This window comes from Caretta caretta, chromosome 8, assembly GCF_965140235.1.
Source record: "Caretta caretta isolate rCarCar2 chromosome 8, rCarCar1.hap1, whole genome shotgun sequence".
Lineage (NCBI taxonomy): Eukaryota > Metazoa > Chordata > Testudines > Cheloniidae > Caretta > Caretta caretta.
Genome location: NC_134213.1, coordinates 38,795,874 through 38,820,781, shown reverse-complemented (window position 1 = coordinate 38,820,781; position 24,908 = coordinate 38,795,874). Strand labels below are relative to the sequence as shown.

The 24,908-nt window shown below is 40.8% G+C and overlaps 2 protein-coding genes and 1 pseudogene across 4 annotated transcripts in view; all 3 read right to left on the bottom strand.

Annotated features, from left to right (window-relative positions):
* The window catches only part of LOC125641569 (protocadherin gamma-C5), a 426,447-nt gene that overhangs the window by 360,610 nt on the left and 40,929 nt on the right, over positions 1 to 24,908 (bottom strand). The window contains exon 1 of one of the 3 annotated variants that reach the window (XM_075131413.1): positions 17,385 to 20,024. The exons of the other annotated variants lie outside the window; for them this stretch is intronic. Within the exon in view, the coding sequence (XP_074987514.1) occupies positions 17,385 to 19,847 (2,463 nt within the window). The 5' untranslated portion in view covers positions 19,848 to 20,024. Of the gene's footprint in view, positions 1 to 17,384; positions 20,025 to 24,908 lie in introns of those variants that run through there. 3 annotated transcript variants of the gene reach the window in all.
* On the bottom strand, positions 1,394 to 3,833 carry LOC125641159 (protocadherin beta-1-like). The gene is given in 4 exon segments (XM_048860665.2): positions 1,394 to 1,930; positions 1,932 to 2,534; positions 2,536 to 2,621; positions 2,624 to 3,833. Coding segments are annotated over 4 exon segments (2,436 nt in total).
* LOC125641973 (protocadherin beta-1-like) lies at positions 8,748 to 12,641 on the bottom strand (annotated as a pseudogene).

Here is a 24,908-nt window from a genome sequence, read left to right as displayed (position 1 = left end):
CAGAGAAGAGATATTGTCTGTGAAATCCTGGCCCATTTAAGTTAGTGGGAGTTTTACCATTAACATTAGTTATCTAGCATTTCACCCATTCAGTTCATGCTATTTCCTGTATTTGAAATCAAATCCTTCATTGAAGTTGACGAGTAATTATAGCGCATACAATCTTTCTCTCTGTATGTGTGTGTGTGTGCGCCCGTATACACACACACAATTGGTACTAAGATAACATACCGAAATTGAAGCATATGGGGTGGGGGGGAGGCAGGCAGATGGAAAGACGGTACAAACGGAAGAAGGATGTAGTAACCTTCAAAATGAAGTTATTTTCTTATCCTCAGTGCATTTTGTCAAAATACTATTAAACCATTCTGTATTGACTTTGAAATCTTCAGCAAAACGGATTATTTTATGCCATATTTTTTCAAGATAATAAGACTTTACGATTTTAATGTTTTATAGCTTCTCAAACGATTACATACTTGTCAATATTTTGAGTATTTATTTTTTCCTAGTTTCTCTTTTCTATAACCGGTTAATTGGACTCTAAATCAGAGAGAATACCAAGGAAGAAAACAAAAAAGCAATGCTATTTACCGATACATTTAGCAGGATAGGAGGAATTAATATGCTGATTCAGCTTTCCGGAAACAACGAATGAGCAAAGAATTGGAAAACACACCATTAACTCCCTGCATAGGATAATTTTAAGGAGAATAACATAAAACCATTCATTTATATTTAAAAAACTTTCATTAATGGAGTTTGACTGTTCTATGGGCCTTCTTTTACGATTCCAAGATATCGATCACAGAGAGGAACTGTTTCCATATTAGAGATATAAACTAAGCACCGCCAGAATTTGCATACTACAAATGCCCTCGGAAAGGAAAGAGAAGAACTCGCCTTGTGAAACGTTGACAGCTCAGGACAACAGTGTTCTTTTCTAAGGGCACAAATCGGCGCTCCCAAAGCAGTTGATTACACATCACTCATTTTCGCACACTCTGACTTCTATTGCATCCGGTAGCTCCGAATCTCTTGTGCAATATCTCCCTCCTCCCCATTCAGAGATTTATTCTCTATATTTCAGTGAAACCGTTTTGATGTAACACTTAAAGAAATATTTTAATTTCCACTTCCGTGAAAATAACAAGGTAACATGTTTAAGAAACAGTAACACCGATATCTCAACTAAAACCTTAGCAAGTAAAATTATATAATTAACTCCCACCAGTATTAAAATCACTTCCATACACCATATGTATACTGGAGGAAATACAGAGGGATACTGCAAATATTTCAACATAAAAGTTCAATTAATATTATTGAAATCTATACAGGCGTTAAAACAATAATATATTGCATATTGGGCTAGAAAAGAGGGGAAATATATTTAAGCAGCAGAGAGTCTCACCTGACTGGCAGATTCCATTTCTTTATTCAGATGCGAGTTAATAACAAGATCCTGTTCTTTCACGAAATCCGTTCCAGAATTGCTGTGCTGAGCTGGGAGACTGGCGATAACAGGTCTCAGGAATTTGAACTCGCTAGTTCCCGAACCAGATGTTAAACAAACTTCATAACGATAATTATGAGACAGAGTTCCGTTACGCGTCAAATTATTCTGGAAGTTGCCATCGCCATCAACAATGCCAGAAGCAGACATGCATGTTCCTCCATACTTTCTTCTCCGAAGTAGCTTGATTATTGAAAATATAATTATTGAAATTAGAAAAAGAAACGAAATTAAACACAAAGAAATTACTAAATACGTAGTTAATGTGTCATCCTTTTCATCTCCCTCAACTACATCAGTAAACTGCATATACAAGTCCGAAAACTCATCCACTAAAGCTATGTTCAAAGTTGCAGATGAAGAAAGGGGCAATTCTCCACTGTCTCTAACAAGCACAATGAGTTTTTGCTTCATCCGTATCTCGGTCTGTTATTAGCCTCGTGGTTCTGATTTCACCATTTGGGGAAGCCACAGTGAAGAGACCTGGGTCAGTGGCCTTCAACAAGTGATAGGAAAGCCAAGAATTCTGACCGGAATCCCCATCCACAGCCACCACCTTCGTCACCAGGTAACCCGCCTCCGCCGATCTGGGAACCAGGTCATTAGCTGGGGAGCTGATGTTCTGCAGAGGGTATAAAATGAAGGGCGCGTTGTCATTTTCATCAGTTATCACAACTCGGATAATGACTTCAGAGCTCAGTGGAGGGGACCCGCCATCTGCAGCGCTCACTGTAACCTGGACCTCTCTTATCTGTTCATAATCCATGGATCGCAGAACGTACACATTCCCATTTTCCGAGTTTATGGAGATATAGGAGAGCAGCGGAAGGCCACCTACCTCAGCAGGCAATAGAGAGTATGTCACTTTGGCATTCTGCTCTGAGTCCGAATCAAAAGCCTTGATATTGCCAATCTTTATCCCTGGCCCGTTGTTTTCTCGGACATACATAGTGTATGATGTTTGATTGAACTCTGGGGAATTGTCATTAATGTCGGATATTTTCACTGTGACGGTTTTTTTCAGTAGAGAGACTGGGAGATCCCAAATCCTGAACACTGATGGTTATATCATAGGTGGAAACTTTCTCTAGGTCAAGTGTACTTTCACCAGAGAGTAGGAATTTTTTAAAGTTGTTTTTAAAGAAAACGGAACGTCATCTTCTATGGAACATACTGTTCTCCCGTTGTCCCCAGAGTCCCGGTCTCTGACAATGAAAAGCGCCACCACTGTTTCAGCCAAGGAGTCCTCAAGTATCGGGCTGATGAAGGATGTTACTATCACTTCTGGGGCATTGTCATTCACATCTAGAACGACAACAAGCACTTTGCAGTGCGCAGACAGACCCCCGCCATCTGTGGCCTGAATGTTTAACTCGTAAGTCTCAATCATTTCAAAGTCAATTGCGCCTGTGAGTCGAATTTCCCCTGTCATTGGATTTATCTTAAAGGTTTTGCTATTTTCTTTGGATTTTTGGCTGAAAGAATAGCATATTTCCCCATAATTTCCCTCGTCTAAATCAGTAGCAGAAACAGTAACAACCAGATAATCTTTGGGGCTGTTTTCCAGAACTCGAGCTTTGTAAATGGTTTGAGAGAACACAGGGAGATTGTCGCTGGCATCCAGAACAATGATAAGGATTTTTGCTGTGCCGGATCTCGGAGGGGAGCCGCCATCTACAGCCGTGAGCAACAGACTCACCTCCGGCTGATGCTCTCTATCCAATACTTTATCCAGCACTAGCTCTGCATATTTCCTGCCGTCACTGTGTTCACCGGTATACACACGAAAATGGGCATTGGTGCTAATGCTGTAGTTCTGGAGGCTGTTGTTTCCCACATCTAAGTCCTGAGCGCTCTCTAGAGGAAACCGAGATCCTCGGGGAGTCGTTTCCGGGATTTTAAAACGTAGTTCACTTTCCAAGAACACTGGAGAATGATCATTTATATCATAAACCCTCACCTCAATTCGATAAGATTGTAAAGGATTATCCAGGATTATTTCAAATTGCACCGTGCAGGGGTCAGTTTGCCCGCACAATATTTCTCTGTCCACTTTCTCTTTAATAAACAAGTCGCCTGTATTGCCATTTAGGTGGAAATACTGGCTGCCGTCTTCAGTAACAATGCGAGTCCTGCGAACAAACTCCTTCAGGTCTAGCCCTAGATCCTTTCCTATATTAGCTACAAAGGACCCGCTTTCCATTTCTTCGGGAACAGAATACCGAACTGTTCCGGATCCGATGGCCCACACGTAAAGCAACAGAAGGAGAGACGCGACTTGCCTTTTGAATGCTGTTCTCCTCTCGGTATCCGCCATTGTTTATATAAAAACACATGACAGGGCGATCCTGAAATAATATCACTAGTCGAGATTCATCCCAGGATTCTTATTTCCGGAAGATGTACTTTAATTTCAATATTTCCTTTCTAGAATTTTAATTGATCTGAATCCCTTTGTAGTATTCTCAGCAATTCCAGAGAAAGAGTCTGCACGTCTGATCTTGTGGTCGTGGGATGTTTCATTTCTCAGGAGTGCATTACAATCTGCAGTTGTAAGCCCTTCTTAGCCAACAGCGCCAGCAGATGTCTGAACTTTATGTTCGTTATTTTTTTTCCTGATTTTTTAAAAAAATGTATAAAATAATATGTTGCGTCGTGTCCTAGACATATTTAAACACATAAAATATTTATTGTTTGATTTGTTGATCGAGATTTATATAGAACCAACAAAAATAACATGAATTGAGATTCTTTTCATAGCATTTTAATATATTTTGTAAGTACATATGAATAGTGCTTGAAAAATGAAAGGATTAAACTATCACATCTACAGTATTTCATTAATCTGTTACCCAAATTATTTCAGTTCTAAAAATTCAGGTTCCTTTTAGAATTGGAATGCCTATCAGAGACATCTGAGATTAGGAGATGTGTGAAATCTTGAATTCCTAATATTCTCCTTTAGCTAGTAAAACAGGTAAAAATAGTATAACTTAAACTGAAGCAGATGCTTCCCCAAACCACAGTAATTTGAAAATTTATAACTGGTCTTTTCATTTTACCCTTATTTCTTTTGGTCTGGATTTATTTATTTTTGTATGCTTTTTACTATAATTTGTACTTAATTGTTTCACAACAGTTACTTCTTTCCATAGCTAATCATAAAGTTGTATTTAATTACTAGAGTCACAGATTCCAAGGCTGAATGGAGCATTGTGCTCATCTAGTCTGATCTCCTGTATGACACAGGCCAGAGAACTTCCCCCATATAATTCCTAGAGAAGATCTTTTAGAAAAACATCCAATCTTGATCTTAAAATTGCAGATGATGAAGAATCCACCATAACCTTTGATAAATTGTTCCAATGGTGAATTATTCACACTGTTAAAAGTTTACATACTATTCTCCTTCTGAATTTGTTTAGCTTCTACTTCCAGCCAGGGGATCCTGTTATATCTTTCTCTGTTACATTGAAGAGCACATTAGCAAATATTTCCCCTTGTAAGTACTTATAAACTATAATCAAATCATTCCTTAATCTTCTCTTTGTTAAGATAAACAGAATTAGCTCCTTGCATCAATCACTATAAGGCATTTTTCTAATCTTTTAATCATTCTAGCCTCTCTTCTCTGTACCTGCTCCTATTTATCAACATCCTCTTGAATTCTGAACACCAGAACTGTATTCCAGTGTTCCAGTAGCCATCACACCAGGGCCAAATACAGAGGTAAAATAATCTCTCTATTTTACTCAATATTCCCCTGTTTATGCATCCAATAATCATATTAGCCCTTTTGGCCACAGCATTGTACTGGGGAGTTCATGTTCTGCAGATAACTGACCACCTCCAAATCTTTTTCAGAGTCACTGTTTCCCTGGACACAGTCCCCCATCCTGTAAATATAGCCTATGTTCTTTCTTTCTAAATACCTACCTTTACATTTAGCCCCATTAAAAAGCCATATTGTTTGCTTGTATCCAGCTTACAAAATGATCCAGATCACTCTGTATGAGTGACCTGTCTCCTCCCCACCATGACCCCGCCATTTTTGTGTCATATCCAAACTTTAACAGTGACAATTTTATGTTTTCTTCCAGGCCATTGAAAAAAATGTTAAAAAGCATAGGGTCAGTGTGGGATGGCACTAGAAACACACTCTTTGGATGATGATTCCCCATTTACAATTACATTTTGAGACCTATCAGTTAGCCAGCTTTTAATCCATTTAATGTGTGCCATGATAATTTTATCAGTCCAGGTTTTTAATCAAAATGTCGTGTGGTACCAAATCAAAGGCCTTACAAAAGTCTAAGTATATTATACACACTATTACCTTTATCAATCAAACTTGTGATCTCATCAACAAAAAATATCAAATTAGTTTGACAGGATTTTTGTCCATAAACCCATGTTGATTAGCAGTAATTATATTACCCTCCTTTATTTCTTTATTAATGAATAATATTTATCCCATGCTCCATTATCTTGTCAGGGAGCCATGTCAGACTGACAAGCCTATAATTACCTGGGTGTAAGGAACCAGGGCCTAGGTGGTCTGGCCTAATAGTTACAGCTGGGCTGAGTCTGCATCTCAGGGACAGTAGTCACTGAGCAGGAGTTGGAGGAATCACAACACCCAGGTTCAGTAAGCAAGAGTCAGGGTCAGAGTCAGGCTGAGTTTGGGGACCAGAGGTCAGAGGTAGTACCAGGCTGGAATCAGGGGCAGGAATCAGAGTCAAAGTCAGGCTGGGAATGAAGACTGGAGATCGGGAGACAAGGTGAAGTCTGAAGTCACAGCAGGCCAAAGTCTATGTGGTTTCCCAGACAACTACCTGGGGCAACCCCTGAGGTTAAATAGGGCACTTGGCAAGTGAGAGGGCTTCAGGGTACTGTCACTCTGACTCCCTTGGTGGTACTTACTGTGGCACCTACTCTCCACAGTGCTCCCTGAGTGTGGCTCTCTATGACCTCCTGGTAGAAATGTGTGAATGTCAGCTGTTGAGGTTCTGCAGACCCAGGCTCTAGTCCCTGGACCGTTACACTCGGTCATTCCATTTACCCTTGCAAAATATTGACACAGCATTTGCTTTCTTCTAGGCTTCTGGAACTTCTGCAGTGTTTCAAGACTTTTTGAAAATCAACATTAAGGGTCCAGGGAGCTCCCCAGCCAGCTCTTTTAAAGCTCTATGATCCAAGTTATAAGGACCAAACTTTAGTAGCTGCTGTTTATCATCCTCCTGAGATGTTCAGAGAAAATAGCTTCACTATTCTTTGATGTCCCCATCACAATGATGAAATTTTCTGGGAAGGCAAAGAGTATTCAGCATGTGCTATTAATTTTCTGTTTTTAGGTGAATATAAGAAATAATAATAATTTATGTCATGTGAATTCCCAGAAAGTATTGGCTTTTCACCAGGAATATTTTTTGGGATAACACACAAAAGATTTTCATAATGAATTTCAACACACATTTTCATCAGGAGTACAATTTTTGTTGACCCAGTATAAAATGCTCCCATTCCAATAAATATGAAGCTGTCACCTATACATTCCCTGTCTGAGCAGTGTATTCGTTGTCTGTTTCATTTATTACCCCGCTAAGCCACCAGAATTCTTTCATTAAGGGTAAAATCCTCTCATTAGTTTGCTGGGTAAGGGCATAGATATCTAAAATGGCAATTTATTTTGATTGTACATAGAAATGAATCTTCTGCCAATGTTTCAATTTCTAATAGGGATTAATTTCCACAGCTTTCATCCTACATTCCTTTATTCCAATGGATTTCCAAACAAAGGTTGTAGACAGCCATTTGGCTATTGATGTAGGTATATGCTAGGTAAGCTATAGGTATAAATCAAAGTGATAATGCAAAAGTCTACAGGCCTCAGAGCCTGTAAGACAATAGCTTAGTTAATCTAATTGAGGACCAAGGCCTAAAACACTTAGTATAAGCAACTAATAGGACTGACCTTCTATCACAAGATGTCACAAAATGGAATGCTGTGATACACAGGTATGCTGAACTGCTGACAAGTAACCACAAAACACCAGTTTATGCTCATTTAGGGTATTTTAAGATATGAATCTCCACAGATGTTCAACCTCAAGAATGCTCTGGTAACCAATTGTTAATATAGTTGAGGTAAAACGGTAGGTAGCCTGTTAGCGAAGGACACCCTGACCTTGTTAGGATGAAGAAGTTTAAATATGGATATTGGGGACTGAACACCCTCATGAATATGCATGGCAGCCCTATATCAGGCATTAATACAAAGGGACTGACCTAGGCCTAAGCTGCTGAGATCTTCCTGCTATGTCAGAACTAGGACTACTCGAGGGTTATCTGTCTCACCCATTTTAGGTCCCTGCAAAGGGTGCTGTGAGTATGCACTTAATGCTAGTTGTTTTATATTATCTCAGTCTACTTTGCTGGATTGTAGTGTTTGTCATATTGCTAATGCTAATAAAAATATTACAGTTTCAAAGGGTGTTTCATAAGTGTGAGTGTCTCTCCTGCACACACCCGGGTCCTCCTCCTTGTACCAATTCTAAAATTTTGTGGTTGATCTAGAAACATCTGAAACCTGCCAGATCATGACTGTAAGAATACCTAATCAAAAGATCAGGCAACAAGGTGTACCCTCTTTTTTTAAAAAAAGTAGACTATTAGATCAAAATTATAAAATCTACTCTATGCCCATTGCAAGTTCAGAATTGGGAAATGTTATTGTCTAGAAGTGCTTAGAAATTAAAAGATTTAAGTGAAATGGAACAAGCCACATGTACCAGCAATTTCTTACACATATAAACTAAGCAAATGGAAAGACATCTGACCTATCTACAAAATTGGTTTAACAATTCTGAATATCAAATTGGAAGTGAATACTTCTTGGAAAATTATTTTAAGGCCTCATAAAACTAAGTGGAAGGGTGTGAAACATATTGCTGAATCCCCAGGTCTAATAAATAACCACTGGCAATTGAAAACATATTCCTTGCTCACACATTCAGAAATGAATGAATATTTATCTCTCACCATAAAGAACATAAAGAAACTTAAAAACAGAAAATCAAACGACCTTCCATTGTCTCTTAAAAACGATTACTAGAGTAAGGAGCCTCAGAGAGACAGTGTGGACTGCAAAGTGTGTTTTAATTACCACATACAGTAATTCCAAATTTCATACAGAAGTAATACAGATTCTTGTTGTACATTTAGTAAATGTGACTTGCATCTAAAATATTATTCCTGAAACCAGAAAAAGAAAAGAAAATAAACACAAGGAAAGTACTAAGAACACAGTCAATGTTCAGTCCTGCTCATCTTCTGCTTCCTTAGATGAATCAACAAATTGCCTATAAGGGTCTGAAAATCCATCCACTAGAAGTATATTTACTGTTGTTGATGAGGAAAGTGGGGATTCTCCGCTGTCTCTAACAAGCACAATTACTTTTTGTTTTATTGAATCTCAGTCTACTATTAGCCTCATGGTTCTTATTTCACCATTTTTGGAATTCACAGTGAAAGGACGTGGGTCTGTGGCCTTCAGCGGCTGGTAGGAAAGCCAAGAATTCTGACCAGAATCTCCATCCACAACCACCACCTTAGTCATCAGGTAACCCCCTTCCGCTGATCTGGGAACCACGTCATTAGCTGGGGAGCTGCTGCTCTGCAGAGGGTAGGGCATTGTCATTTTCATCATTTATCACAACTCGGACAATGACTTCAGCGCTTAGTAGAGGGGACCTGCCATCTGCAGCTCTCACAGTGACCTGGAACTCTTTTATCTGTTCATAATCCATGGATCACAGAACGTACACAGTCCCATCTTCCGGAAAGAAAAGAAAATAAAGGAAATAAAGTCACCTATTTCACTCGACACTCGTGAGTATGTCAGTTTGGCATTCTGCTCTGAATCCATATCAGTGGTATTTACTCTTCCTATCAGTACAGCTGGGTTGTCGTTTTCTTTGATATACATAACATTGCATGTTTGATTGAATATTGGGGGGTTATCATTAATATTGGACAATTCCATGGTTACAGTCTTCTTGGTACTTAGACTGGGAGAACCGAAATCCACTGCAAATAAATTGTAGGATGATTTTTTTCCCCTCTCTTTCCAGTCTGCCTTTGATCACTAAAGCGTGGTAATTCTGGAACATTGGCTTCAGGCCAAAAGGAAGATTATCTTGGATGGTGGACAGTGTTCTCTGATTGTCCTTAGAGTCACAGCCTCTGATAATTTAAATGGCCACTATAGTCTCCAGAGAGGAGTCCTCAGGTATGGGGCTGGTGAGGGATGTTACACTCATTTCTGGGGCACTGTCATTAACATCCACAACCTTCACAAGGATTTTAGAGTGGGAAAAACACCCTCTGCCATCTGTGGCCTGAACATTTAACTTATATGTTTCAATCACTTCAAAATCCAGTTCCCCTTGGAGTCAAATTTCTCCTGACTTTGGGTTTATATGAAAATATTTGATATTTTCTTCAGATTTCTCATTAAAATAGTAGGATATTTCCCCATAATTTCCCTCATCTAAATCAGTAGCAGGAACTGTGACAACCAGATAATCTTTGGCGCTGTTTCCAGAACTTGAGCTTTGTAAGTGGCCCAAGAGAACACAGGGGGATTGTCATAGAATCATAGAAGATTAGGGTTGGAAGAGATCTCAGGAGGTCATATCATCCAATCCCCTGCTCAAAGCAGAACTGACACCAACTGAATCAGCCCAGACAGGGCTTTGATAAGCCGGGCTAAAAACCTGTAAGGATGGAGATTCCACCACCTCCCTAGGTAACCCATTCCAGTGCTTCACCAAGCTCCTAGTGAAATAGTGTTTCCTAATATCCAACCTAGACCTCCCGCACTGTAATTTGAGACCATTGCTCCTTGTTCTGTCATCCGCCACCACTGAGAACAGCCGACATCCTCTTTGGAACTCAAACATCCTCTTTGGAACTCTCCTTCAGGTAGTTGAAGGCTCCTATCAAATCCCCCCCTCACTCTTCTCTTCTGCAGACTAAACAAGCCCAGTTCCCTCAGCCTCTCCTCGTAAGCCATGTGCCCCAGCCCCCTGATCTTTTTCGTTGCCCTGTGCTGGACTCTCTCCAATTTGTTCACATCCTTTCTGTAGTGGGGGGGCCCAAAACTGGATGCAATACTCCAGATGTGGCCTCACCAGTGCCAAATAGAGGGGAATAATCACTTCCCTGATCTGGTGGCAATGCTCCTACTAATACAGCCCAATATGCCATTAGTCTTCTTGGCAACAAGGGCACACTGCTGACTCATATCCACCTTCTCATCACTGGTTTCAGAGTGGTAGCTGTGTTAGTCTGTATCAGCAAAAACAATGAGGAGTCCTTGTGGCACCTTAGAGACTAACAAATTTATTTGGGCACAAGCTTTCATGGGTTAAAACCCACTTCATCAGATGCATGGAGTGGAAAATATAGTAGAGAGGTATAAATACACAGCATATGAAAAGATGGGAGTTGCCTTACCAAGTGGGGGGGTCAGTGCTAATGAGCCAATTCAACTAAGGTGGAAGTGGGCTATTCTCAACAGTTGACAAGAAGGGAGGAAAAATCACTTTTGTAGTGCTAATGAGTTCAATGTAATCAAGGTGGCCCATTTCAAACAGTTGACAAGAAGGTGTGAGTATCAGGAGGGGGGAAATTAGTTTTTGTAGTGACTCATCCACACCCAGTCTTTATTCAGGCCTAATTTGATGGTGTCCATTTGCAAATTAATTCCAGTTCTGCCGTTTCTCATTGGAGTCTGTTTTTGAAGCTTTTTTGTTGAAGAATTGCCACTTCTAAGTCTGTTATTGAGTGTCCAGGGAGATTGAAGTGTTCTCCTACTGGTTTTTGAATGCTATAATTCTTGACGCCTGATTTGTGTCCATTTGTTCTTTTGTGTAGAGACTGTCTGGTTTGGCCAATGTACATAGCAGAGGGGCATTGCTGGCACATGATGGCATATATCACATTGGTAGATGTGCAGGTGAATGAGCTCCTGATGGTGCGGCTGATGTGGTTAGGTCCTATGATGGTGTCCCTTGAATAGATATGCGGACAGAGATGGCAACGGGGTTTGTTGCAGGGATTGATTCCTGGGCAAGTGTTTCTGTTGTGTGGTGTGTAGTTGCTGGTGAGTATTTGCTTCAGGTTGCAGGGCTGTCTGTAAGTGAGGACTGGCCTGTCTCCCAAGGTCTGTGAGAGTGAGGGATCGTCCTTCAGGATAGGTTGTACATCCTTGGTGATGCGCTGGAGAGGTTCTAGTTGGGGGCTGTAGTTGACGGCTAGTGGCTTTCTTTGTTGGGCCTGTCCTGTAGTAGGTGACTTCTGGGTACCCTCCTTTTCTGCAGAAGTCATTGGCATCCGGACCAATGACAGGGATTTGTGCAGTACCAGACCTCAGAGGGGAACCATCATCTACAGCCATGAGCAACAGACTCACCTCCGGCTGATGCTCTCTATCCAATGCTTTATCCAGCACCAGCTCTGCATATTTCTGCCAGTGCCATCACCATGTTCATACAAGTGAAAATGGGCATTAAAGATAAAGCTGTAGTTCTGGATACTGTCATTTCCTACGTCTAAATCCTGGGTGTTTTGCAGTGGAAACCAAGATCCAGGGGCAGATGTTTCCAGGATTTTTAAAAATTGTTCCTTTAAAACAAACAAAAACAAACAAACAAACAAACAAACACATGATCATTTATATCATAAACCCTCACTTCAGCTGGGTACATTTGCAATGGATTTTCCAATAATATTTCCAAATTTACTGTGCATGGGTCGATTTGCCCGCACAGCTCCTCTCGGTCCACTGTCTCTTTGATAAACAAATCGCCGGTGTCACGGTTGATTTCAAAATACTGTTTGTTCCTTCACAAACAATCAGGGCCTTCTGAGTAGACAGTTTTCCTATTTTAAGTCCTATGTCCTTTGCAATATTAGTGACAATAGACCCAATTTCAATTTATTCAGACACAGAATACCGAATCATTTCCGATTCTGCCACGACACACAAAGATAAAGAACCAGACACAGGACTTGCCTTTTCAACGCCCGTTTCTCCCGAGCAGCCCACTTTTTTCGTCATACAGACAATAAACTCCCTTCAGTGAAGGCTGTTACTTTCCAAACTGTCGTCATACATCCATCAGCAGTAGCTGGGCTTGTGAATGGTTTCCTTCTTTTGCTAAAATGGATTGTTCTGCGCTTCTTCCCCAGTGCTATGATCACCTCTCTTGCACCACACTGATCACGTCAATTCTCCTGCTTGTCTGCAGTCTCCTTGAGCAATGGACTCCCCAGTGCCACTGTTTTCTTTCTATGCCTTCTTGGGCAGCAGTGCCACCAGGCGTAATAACCGGAAGTAAATAAAATAATGAAGATGTCATTATTTCAATTCCCGTGTGCCTATAATTCATTTCTCTACATTTCTGAGGATTTATTAATACGTCAAATATTTTATTTACTGCAAAAATAAATAATATTTTAGCAAATTTTTTTTCAATTTGCGACATAGGGTCAAGATGACCCACTCTGCAATTTGATAAGCAATAACTCAGCCACAGTGAAACACATCCACCAGCGGCAAGAGCTGCAATGCTAGTGACACCTAACTCGAATATACATCAAGGTCAAATAGCCGGAAATTCATGTAAAGCAGAGATATCACGAGTTGATACATGTCTGACATTGATACATGTCATACATTTTAACACACATCGCAGGTAAATGGTTAAGAATCAAACAAATACTGTGGAAAATTGTGTTTCTTGGTGCCAAAGAATAAAGAATAACGTCTTTCAGCATTATAAATCCAAAATGTGAGTATCTTTAAGCTTTATTAAACCATAGCGTTATTATCAGGCAGTATAATTATGAACTTTTCTTTGTTATAACTGGTTCACATGTAATAAATAAGGTCCATAAAAGAAAAGTAACAGTGTTAACGCTTAATAGACTACGAAAGTGATGACATCACACTCCAAGCGGGCAACCATGAGGAAGGGGATTACTTTCCAAACAACCGGTGTCGGGTTATAATGTCGAAAAAGGTAATTTTGTTTCCGTGTAAACACTGTAACTAACTGTTTTAATAGGTAAGTGAGTGTATGTTACTAATCACTGAACCTTTAAGCAGTGAAAAGACGTGTTGGGATGGCTGCAATGTGGTTTAAATCGCCAACCATGTGGTGGGTGCGTCAGCCATCCTTAATGCTATAATGCTTGCAGTCAGTAGCACAGTACATAACAATATTCAAATACCCCATGGCAGAAAGAGGAAAAAGAAAACCCTCAGGAGCTGAGTATCATAAACGAAAGGCTGAGAAGGAAAATGACCAAGCAAAACAGCAGGGATCCTTCCTGCAATATCCTCTCTTTAATCCAAATAAACATGGAAGCATCCAGATGAAGGAATTTTACTTGGAGAGGAGGTTAGCTCACATCCGCATGGAAGCAGTTTGGAACATCAAGACGAAGGGATATTACCTCAAGATGATGGTAGCTCACATCCTTAAAAAAGCAGTTTGGAAACTCAAGATGATGGAAACTTACTTCTAGCTGGAGGCAGCTCACAGCATCAGACTGATATGGAAGTGGAGAAAATTTATTCACCTTCAGAGACACATGCAGGAATTGAAGTAAATTAAGTAGAAGGAAGAAAGGATGAGGAAGTTACAAACAAGTTACAGTATGGGGACCCAGCTTTATGGCCCAGATGTGATGACAGTGTGCGGCAAATTCTCATGGAACATGGACCCGAACAAGTTCATGAATTTCCCTTCTCCAAGGATGGAAATAAAAGAAAATTCTCTGCTCAACATTACAAGAGGAAACTCATTAATGGGGAAGAAATTCATCGAAACTCAGGATGAACCGCTAAGAAATAGGGCAAACACAACCCAGAATTTATGGTTATTCTTTTATAAGATATACCAAACCAGCCACAAAAGTAAATTCCTGTTTCACCATACTGGCTAACAAGAAAACATAAAGGCAGTTTCCTCAGGCATTCTAGTTCTTATATCACCACCAAAAACACTGGATTCAGAGATGAGTGGTTCTTTACAACCCATTTCATCAAATAATAAGTTCTTCTGATCCCAAAGGACCAGCCATACACCCAGGTCAATATATAACTTAGATCTTACCCAAAAATCATGCTGATGCCAATCCTTTAGTATCTAAAATCTAAAGGTTTATTTGTAAAAAGAAAGAAAGAAAGAAAGAAAGAAAGAAAGAAAGAAAGAAAGAAAGAAAGAAAGAAAGAAAGAAAGAAAGAAAGAAAGAAAGATGAGAGTTAAAATTGGTTAAAGGAATCGATTATATCCAGTAATGGCAAAGTTCTTGGTTCAGGCTTGTAGCAGTGATGGAATAAACTGCTGGCTTAAGTCAAGTCTCTGGAGTACATCCACAATTTGGATGAGTCATTCAGAGCTTCAGTTTGTAGCAAAGTTCCTCCAGAGGTAAGAAGCAGGACTGAAAACCAAATGGAGGTGTTTCCAGGGCCTTTTATAGCTTTTGCCATGTGGAGGGCATTCCATTGTTTTTATTGTGGAAAATCACAGCAACAAGATGGAGTTTGGAGTTACACGGGCAAGTCACATGTCCATGCATTTTGCCTAGTCACAGCAGGAAATTCCATTAAGTGTAGATGGGCATCTCCCATGGTCCATTGTCAGTTAAATGTTCTTTCGATGGGCCACTCAATTTGAATAGTCCCTCCAAGATATGCTGGCTAATTACTTCATGGGTGTTACCCCAGGGGCAAACATTTGAAATCCAGGTATAAAGCTAATACTTATAACTTTTAATACAAAAATGATACATGCATACAGATAGCATAATCATAACCAGCAAATCATAACCTTCTGCAAACATGATAGGGGGAATGGAAAGGGGACAAGGGACAGGAGGTAGGGTCAGGAAGGTAATCACAGAAAAAGAATTCAGAGGACCATGAAAGAAATGGGAGTGCAGTGGGTTATGACAGATATGGGATTGGGTCATGGGAAACACCCACGGGTCATAGAAAGCATAAAGGTGGACTGGCAAAAATGGTCTTTTCACTGTTTTTAAAACTGTAAACGCTTAACATTTTCTATATATATAATGTGAAATGTTTAATGATTTCCCTTTGAATAATGTCTCCCCCTCGTTCATCCTCACACCCATTCATCCTCTACTCTGTGTCATGTATAAATCTCCTCAAAACATAAGCTTCCTATCAACTTGCTAACATATTTAGGACAGCAGCCCTACTTCAGTGGATTTCTAAAGATGAGTCAGAACAGGTCCCCACTCTTATGGCTTTTATATGCCAACCTGATTTTAAACCTTTCTAGAGCAGAAAATTCCAAAATAAAAAATATGTTAAAGCAAGAGTTAAGGTAGGTTGTAAGTGAATGTCAATTGAATCCAACTCACACACACACACATTTTAGAAACATTCTACAATAGCAAAAGAAGAAAAAGTCTGGAAATCTGCCATATAATCTTTCATCACCTAGTGTTATCAAACCAGAAATAAATTGCAAAACTACCTGCAAAGGCCAAGATAACAACATAATGAAAGATTTTAAAATTCAATTTCTGACTCTAGGAATCTATTTCTAATAATCCTTAATATTAATTTAAGTTACATTATTTATTACAAAAATATATAAAACACTGCAAAATATAGTGTAAATACAAACTTGCAAGTTCTATACCACAGGACACAACACCATCAATTAATTTCACAACACCAAGTAGATCAGTTGCTCAATTTCTATTCATTAAAATAGTCTTCTGCTGTACTAACACATCAGTTAAAAACCAGATAGAATTCTGATGATTCAATATAACCTGAGACTCTACAGCTTTCAATATGTTTTCGACAAATGCACTATACATCCACTGTATATATAAAGTCAATCCACAATATATATAAAGTGAATAGTATGCATCAAGATATTTCCATTACAGAATAAAGCAATATGACAAAGTTAAGGTTGGCTACATGACATAATTCGAGTAACAGCAGAGACTCCTAGGGCCCTAGCTCTTAGAGTCACGTCATTAGATCAGAGTCTCGACTTTCATTTAAAGATATGTCCAGCTCTCATGTATGCAAGGAAAACTCTAGAAAGATAAAATGAGTGCAACTGACTCCTGAGACAGCAGCTAGCCCGAAAGACAAGCTCATCCCAGCAGAAGGAGGATAGAGCCTTCCCATGTGGGTGGGGTCACAGTGTGGGAGTGGTGTTATGGGGCCCTCATAGAGTATACCTAGGGCCTCCTTTGCCTTAATTCGGTCCTGGGTGACAGTAACAATAACAATGGGAAAATAGCTGGATGCATTAATTTATCATTTACAATTCCCTGTTAAACCGCGCTTCTGACAAAGTCTGTTTCTTTAATGACACCAGGAGTCTTTGATCAAAGACAAAAACCAGTTATCCCTACTAGAATATTCAAGAATATTTCCCCAAACGAGGAGAGGTGGACAACTCGGACAATATTTCCCCAAAAGAGATTAGGAGGTTAATCATTTCCTTATAACGTGCATACTCAATGGACCAATAGTATATTAATACTATCCGGTACTTGTCTCTGAAGATATCTAATATTCCAAACGTTTCTAAATCAAAACACAGACTACGAAACATTAAATATATACAGATCAACACTAAACTCATTTGCAAGAACCAATAGAACATAAAAGTAGCATTCTGAATAATTGTGAAATATTTATGATGTTTTCTTTAAATATGGTTAAATGTGGGCATATGTTAAATCAATAATAAAAAAAATAAGAAAAAAACTATAGAGAATGAGAAGTTAATTTTACCTGGTTCGCTGATTTCATATCCATGGTCAGATTAAAGTTAGTAAGAAGATCCTGTTCTTTTCCAGAGTCCGTTCCAGCATTGCCATGCTGAGGTGGAAGAGAGGAGATAATGGGTCTGAGGAATCTGAATTCACTGTTTCCTGATCCAGATGTTAAGCAGACTTCATAACGATAACTGTGAGACAGAGTTCCGTTACCCGTTATATCTACCAAATTATTCTGGAAGTTGCTGTCACCACAACAATTGCCAGAAGCAGACATGTATTTTTCTCCATAATTCCTTCTTCTATAAAGCTTGATAATTATAAATATTATCACTGAAATAAAAAAACAAAACGATACTAAGCACAAGGAAATTATTAAGTACACAGTTAATGTGCCATTCTCTTCCTCTTCCACAGCTACATCTGTAAACTGCATGTATGCGTCCGAGAAGCCTTCCACTAGAGCTATGTTCAGAGTTGCAGATGAAGAAAGGGGCAATTCTCCGCTGTCTCTAACAAGCACAATGAGTTTTTGCTTCATCGTATCTCGGTCTGTTATTAGCCTCGTGGTTCTTATTTCACCATTTTGGGAAGCCACAGTGAAGAGACCTGGGTCAGTGGCCTTCAACAAGTGATAGGAAAGCCAAGAATTCTGACCGGAATCCCCATCCACAGCCACCACCTTCGTCACCAGGTAACCCGCCTCCGCCGATCTGGGAACTAGGTCATTAGCTGGGGCGCTGCTGTTCTGCAGAGGGTATAAAATGAAGGGCGCGTTGTCATTTTCATCAGTTATCACAACTCGGATAATGACTTCAGAGCTCAGTGGAGGGGACCCGCCATCTGCAGCTCTCACAGTGACCTGGAACTCTTTTATCTGTTCATAATCCATGGATCGCAGAGCGTACACATTCCCATTTTCCGAGTTTATGGAGATATAGGAGAGAAGCGGAAGGCCACCTACCTCGGCAGGCAATAGAGAGTATGTCACTTTGGCATTCTGCTCTGAGTCCGAATCAAAAGCACTGACCTTCCCTATCAAGACGGCTGGGCCGTTGTTTTCTCGGTCATACATAGTGTATGATGTTTGACTGAACTCTGGGGAATTGTCATTAATGTCTGATATTTTCACGACGATTCTCTCCTCAGTGGAGAGTCTGGGAGTTCCCAAATCTCTGGCTGTGATGGTGATGTTATACTCCGATACTTTCTCTCGGTCAAGCACATATTCAGTCACTAGAGAGTAGGAATTTTTGAAAGTTGTTTTCAAAGAAAATGGAAGATCATCTTCTATGCAGCAGACTGTTCTCCCGTTGTCCCCAGAGTCCCGGTCTCTGACGCTGAACAGCGCCACCACTGTTACAGGCGAGGAGTCCTCAGGTATGGGGCTGGTGAGGGACATTACTTTAACTTCCGGGGGATTGTCATTCACATCCAGCACCTCCACAAGCACTTTGGAGTGGGAAAACAGCCCCCCGCCATCTGTGGCCTGAACATCTAGCTCATATGTTTCAATCGTTTCAAAATCCAATTGGCCTGTGAGTCGAAGTTCCCCTGTCACTGGGTTTATATGAAAGGTTTTACTGTTTTCTTTGGATTTCTGGCTAAAAAAATAGGATATTTCCCCATAATTTCCCTCGTCTAAATCAGTAGCAGAAACAGTGACAACCAGATAATCTTTGGAGCTGTTTTCCAGAACTCGAGCTTTGTAAGTGGTTTGAGAGAACACAGGGGGATTGTCGTTGGCATCGAGGACAATGACACGGATTTGTGCTGTGCCTGACCTCGGGGGGGAGCCGCCATCCACGGCCGTGAGCACTAGACTCACCTCCGGCTGCTCCTCGCGGTCCAGTGGTTTATCCAGCACCAGCTCTGCGAATTTCCTGCCGTCACTCCGAACCCGCGTATAAATATGGAAGTAGTCATTATTATCGCTAATGCTGTAGTTCCGGAGGCTGTTGTTTCCCACATCTAAATCCTGGGCATTTTCCAAGGGAAATCGAGACCCAGGGTCAGACGTTTCCAGGATTTTTAAAATAAATTCCTTGTCTGAGAATACTGGAGAATGATCGTTTATATCATAAACTCTTATCTCAGCGGGATAGGCTTGTAAGGGATTTTGCAGGATTATTTCAAATTGCACCATGCAGGGCTCCGCTTCCCCGCATAATTCCTCTCTGTCCACTTTCTCTTTAATAAACAAGTCCCCGGTGTTGCTGTTTAGCTGGAAATGCTGGCGGCTGCCTTCGGAAACCACACGGGCCCTGCGAGCAGACAGTCTCTTCGGGTCTAGCCCTAGATCCTTTGCTACATTAGCCACAAAGGACCCGCTTTCCATTTCCTCAGGCACAGAATAGCGAACCGTCTCGCATTCGAGGGCCCACACGCAAAGAAATAGAATGAGAGAAGCGACTTGCCTTTTGATTGTTGTTCTCCTCTTCTTATCCGCCATTCTTAATAGGAAAGAACACACAGACATCGATCGGGAAATAACGACACTAGTGGAAATTCATTGCAGAATTCTGATTTCCGAAATATTTACTTTAGCTTGTATATTTCCTTTCTACGGATTCAGTTAATTCAACGCCTTTATAATTTTGTTTTTCTCAGCGATACCAGGCGAAGCACCCGTATCTCTGCTCCTGCATTCTGGTCCTGTTACGTTCTAGCCTTATGACTCCAGGATCGCCTGTTGTAATCTTTCCCCTTCTTAGTCAACAGCGCCACCATGCGCCTGAATGAGGTCTTCCTGGCCATAAAACCGGTTGGAAAATCTGTTCTATGGTGGTTCTATCTCCTTTACAGAATGGCTATTGTATTGTTTTCTTTTTAGATATCCTGAATTAATAAACTTTTTTTTATAAAACGTAAATCTATTTAGAAAACATACTAATACGGAAAGCAAGAATAGACATACTGAATATTTAATATGCATTTTAGTCTATTTTTTTCAAATAGTGCCTAATCCGAAAATTCAGAGGTGCAAAGCAGCCAAAATTCTCCTCGATATTAATGTGACTTGAGGCTTCCCAGAATATCTAAAGGTCTGGTCACTGTTTCTTCGACTGTAAAATCTGTGGGGAAGAGGTTATCTTGTACTCCATATGGCTCAGTTGCCTGCATTAAACAAACAGTAAAATAAAATAGCCTTTATAGTATGTCTGGAAAATTGCTTTTGGAGCCAGTTTGTCCTTCCCAGTGTTGTTAGTGCTGTGAAGTATTGTTACTGCTGTCAGTGTTGCTGTTTTTGGAGCTCTGATGTCAGCTAAAATGTAACTTCCTTAAAAATACACTTAACTTCCTTAAAAATATGGATGACACCAAGATGGGAAGGATTGCAAGCACTTTGAAGGACAGGATTAGAATTCTAAAGGACAGTGAAAAAAATGGAGAATTGTTCTGAAATCAACAAAATCAAATTCAATAAAGACAAATGCAAAGTACCTCCTTTAGGAAGGAAAAATCAAATGCGCCACTCGAGGACAATGGCACAGATTTGTGCTGTGTCACTCAGGGTGACTTTTTGGACAGGTGAGGAACAAATCACAAAGTAGTCATTTCCACTCCTGCACAATGTATAATTTAATAGCTGTTAAAAACTTACCTTATTTTTAGTAAAGAAGAAGCAGCAGTGGGACCCTGGAGCTGGAGCCACCACCGCTGCCACTGCTACCTGGGTCCGCGCTGAGGGCATAGCATCAGGCAGGCTTGGGCCTGGGCAGCCGTTCATGAACCAGCATGGGGCCTGCCTCAAGGAGGAGAAGGCTGGGGAGGCACAGGCTGCATGCCCCATTCCCAGCCCCTGCATCCTCCATGTAGCTTGGGCTTAATTGCTACAATCCTGACACTGCCTCACCAAGCAGTGGTTACCACATCAAGGCCCTTACAAAAGTAGGGATGTAAAATGCCATGTTAACAAGGCAACTTCTTGAGGCACTATTAGCTATACCAAGAGACTCATTCTGCATTACATTCTTCAAACTTGCTGGCATTGCACTTTTCTTTTGGAGAGAGTGAATTGTTACATTTAAATAAAATCACAAATTGTCCTTAAATCTGTATATATATATATATATATATATATATATATATATATATATATATATATATATATATATATATATATATCAATAAAAATTATTCAAAATGTATTTTGAAGCTTTTGTTAATTCTTGGTTAGGCTGCAGCTCACTTCCCTGGACGGGGGCGCTATACCTGGCCCAACTGCAAAATGGGAATAACTGGTTAGATGGTAAAACTGCTGAAAAGGATTTGGAGGTTTTCGTGGATCACAAATTGGATATGAGTCAACACTGTGATGCCTTTCTGGGGAAAAAAAACTAATATCATTATGGTGTGTAATAGCAGGTGTGTTGTATCTAAGACATGGGAGGTAACTGTCCTGCTCTGCTTGGTACTGGTGAGATCTCAGCTGGAGTATTACATCCAGTTCTGGGCCTCACACTTTATGAGCGATGTGGACAAGTTGGAGAGAGTCCAGTGGAAAGAAACAAATATGACAAAAGGTTTAGAAAACCTGACCTATGAGGAAAGGTTAAAGAAGCTGGGCACGTTGAGAAAAGAAGACTGAGGTGGGTCCTGATAACAGTCTTCAAATATGTTATTGGCTCTTATAAAGAGGACTGTGATCGATTGTTCTCCATATCCACTGAAGATAGGACAAGAGGTAATGGACTTAATTTGTAGTAAGACAGATTAAGTTTAGATATTAGGAAAACTACAAGGGTAGTTATGCTCCTGGACAGACTTCCAAGGGAGGTTGTAGAATACTGTCACTGGAGGTTTTTAAGAAGAGGATGGACAAACACTCATCAGGAATGGTCTAGGTCAGAGATGGGCAAATTATGGCCCATGGGCTGGATCCGGCCTGCAAGCCCTTTTAAGCTGGCCCAAGCCACACCAAAAGTGGCTCATCCCCACTCTGACCGGGGTGCTTGGTCGGGGCCACACTACGCAGCTCGGCCCCACTCCGGCATTCCATCCGTGAAGCTGGGTCCGGGGCCGAGCTGCCTGGTGCGACCCCGCTCTGTCCGGGGCACAGGGTCGGGTTAGAGCTGCACCATGCAGCTTGGCCCTACTCCGGTGCTCTGGCTGGGAAGCTGGGTTGGGGGCCGCACCAGCCGGCTCGGTCCCACTCAGGTGCTCCAGCTGGGTCAGGGGCCGAGCTGTGTGGTGTGGCCTGCTCCACCATGGCGCTGGATCCATGGCTCAGCCCCACTCCAGGGGGCACTGGATTGGAGGCCACACCCCTGAGCCTCTCCTCATGCCCCAACCCCCTGCCCCAGCACTGATCCCCCTCCCGCTCTCCAAACCCCTCGATCCCAGGCCAGAGCACCCTCCTGCACCCCAAACACCTCATCCACAGCCCCATCCCAGAGCTCCTACCCCCAGCCAGAAGCTGAACCTCTTCCCGCACCCTTGCCTCACCCCTGATCCCCCTCCCACGCTCTGAACCCCTGGGTCCCAGCCCAGAGCACTCTTCTACACCCCAAACTCCTAAACCGCAGCCCCACCCCAGATCCCACACCCCCCCCGCACCCCAACCCCAATTTTGTAAGCATTCATGGCCCTCCATACAATTGCTATTCCCCCGATGTGGCAAAAGTTTGCCCACCCCTGGTCTAGATCTAGGTTTACTTGGTCCTGCCACAGTGCAGGGGGTTGGCCTTCATGATTTTTCAAGGTCGCTTCTAGTCCTATATGTCTACGATTCTAGTATTCCAACTGATTTCAAATGAAATTCCAAGAAGGGAGATACAATTATTATTATTTGAACCTTTCTGAGTGGCATCACTTGACATGATTTTAATAAATGAGTTTCTGAAGTTATAGTAATCATTTTACTGTCCCCCATTTCCTACATATGTCACCATTTGGTACTATAAAGACCAGAACAAATGCTTTAATTAAAATGACTTTGTTTTTGTTGCCTAAATTCCCCCCCCCCCGTCATACATTTATCGGATTACAGCATTATTATTAGAACGTCTAATACACTCAGTGAAAACAATGTGATACTCTGCCACCACTGAAGAAGCATTTATCTCATTGTGCACTTTCTTGTGTGAATGACGCAGTGCTGCTGAGCAATGACATCCACATGTGCTCTGGGTCCTCAAACTGCCTCCACCAGGCCCTTTAAAGTCCATGGAAGGAATGGTCGTGTGAAGTCAGGGTAGCAGGATCAGGTTAATGCACTATGGTCAGTCTATTGAATCTGGTGCCTAATAGAGTTCCACTCCATATTCCTATAGATAAACTACGGGTATGTGGCCCATCGGGAGTCACGACTCGCTTTAAATAATCGAATACACAAGAGAATTATTTATAGCTCACTATCAGGCTAGGAGTACTCCTTGAGTGAGCTACACATAGTGCATTCTGGTTCTGATAGTATTCAAGAAAGACGTGGAGGAAAAAGTGAAGAGTAAATAAAATTTTTTTAAAATGTGTGAATAATATACAACTAAGCATAATCCTATCTACTTTGGAGTACATAGTACAACTTCATAAACTGGAGAAAAATCAATAATTGGGTATTAAGCAAAAATAAATATAAGGTGGTTATGGTAAGAAGAACAATCTAATTAGAGTATTAAATGGGATGATCTTAGCCATCGTAGCGAAAACTATCTGGTTAGAGTAGGAATTAACTTTAGTCTCAGTCCACATCTTTATAATGTGAACTCACATAGAGCAAGTGCCATACTGTTAGTATTCACGGGATTTTCATCCGTAAGGGTTTTCAGCCCTGCTTAGACTTCAGATATCCATTTTTGGTCATTGTGGGGGGTTTTGTGTTTTGTTTTGTTTTTATTAAACATCAATTGGAGCGTTCAAAGGAAAGCACAAAATGAACACAGGTTGGAACGGCAGCCCCAACAAGAAAGGTCCAGAGCAAAGAGAAAATAAAAAACAGGGAAGTAGTGGTAACTATGTATAATTCCCTAAAAATATCGTGTAGAAGCATCCGCATAATTAAGCAACAAACAGCGAGCGAGAAGTAGTGGTCTTATTAACTTGAAGCAGGGCAAATATAGATTTTATTGAGTTTAGGGAACAGAACATGCAGTCACAATACACTCCAGCTATTTCACTTCAAATCGCTTAATCTTATTCCTGATATGTGCTAATTTAACACAGAGACGGTTAATTTGAGTGAATAATGATGTAACCAACTACAAAGTTTAACCAAGAGATGAACACACACACAAGATATGACTCTTGGGATGATATGCCATCATTTCAGTGCTAAAAATGCCGGTGGACAGTGACCATGATATTAGCCAGAAACATCTGGAGGATAAGTCTCCCACAGGGTTTGGTGAACCATGTAAAAAGTGAATAATTGTGAAGACCACAGCTAAGCCTGGAAAGGGTCATACCTCTGGTGTGACTATAGACATGTTAGGGGTATGACCCATATCGAAGAACATATGTTAAAGGTCAGATTTGTTTTTAACCGAAATAATATGAGGAAATTTGTAAGGGTTTCCAAATGTGGTTGTGAGCTCAACCG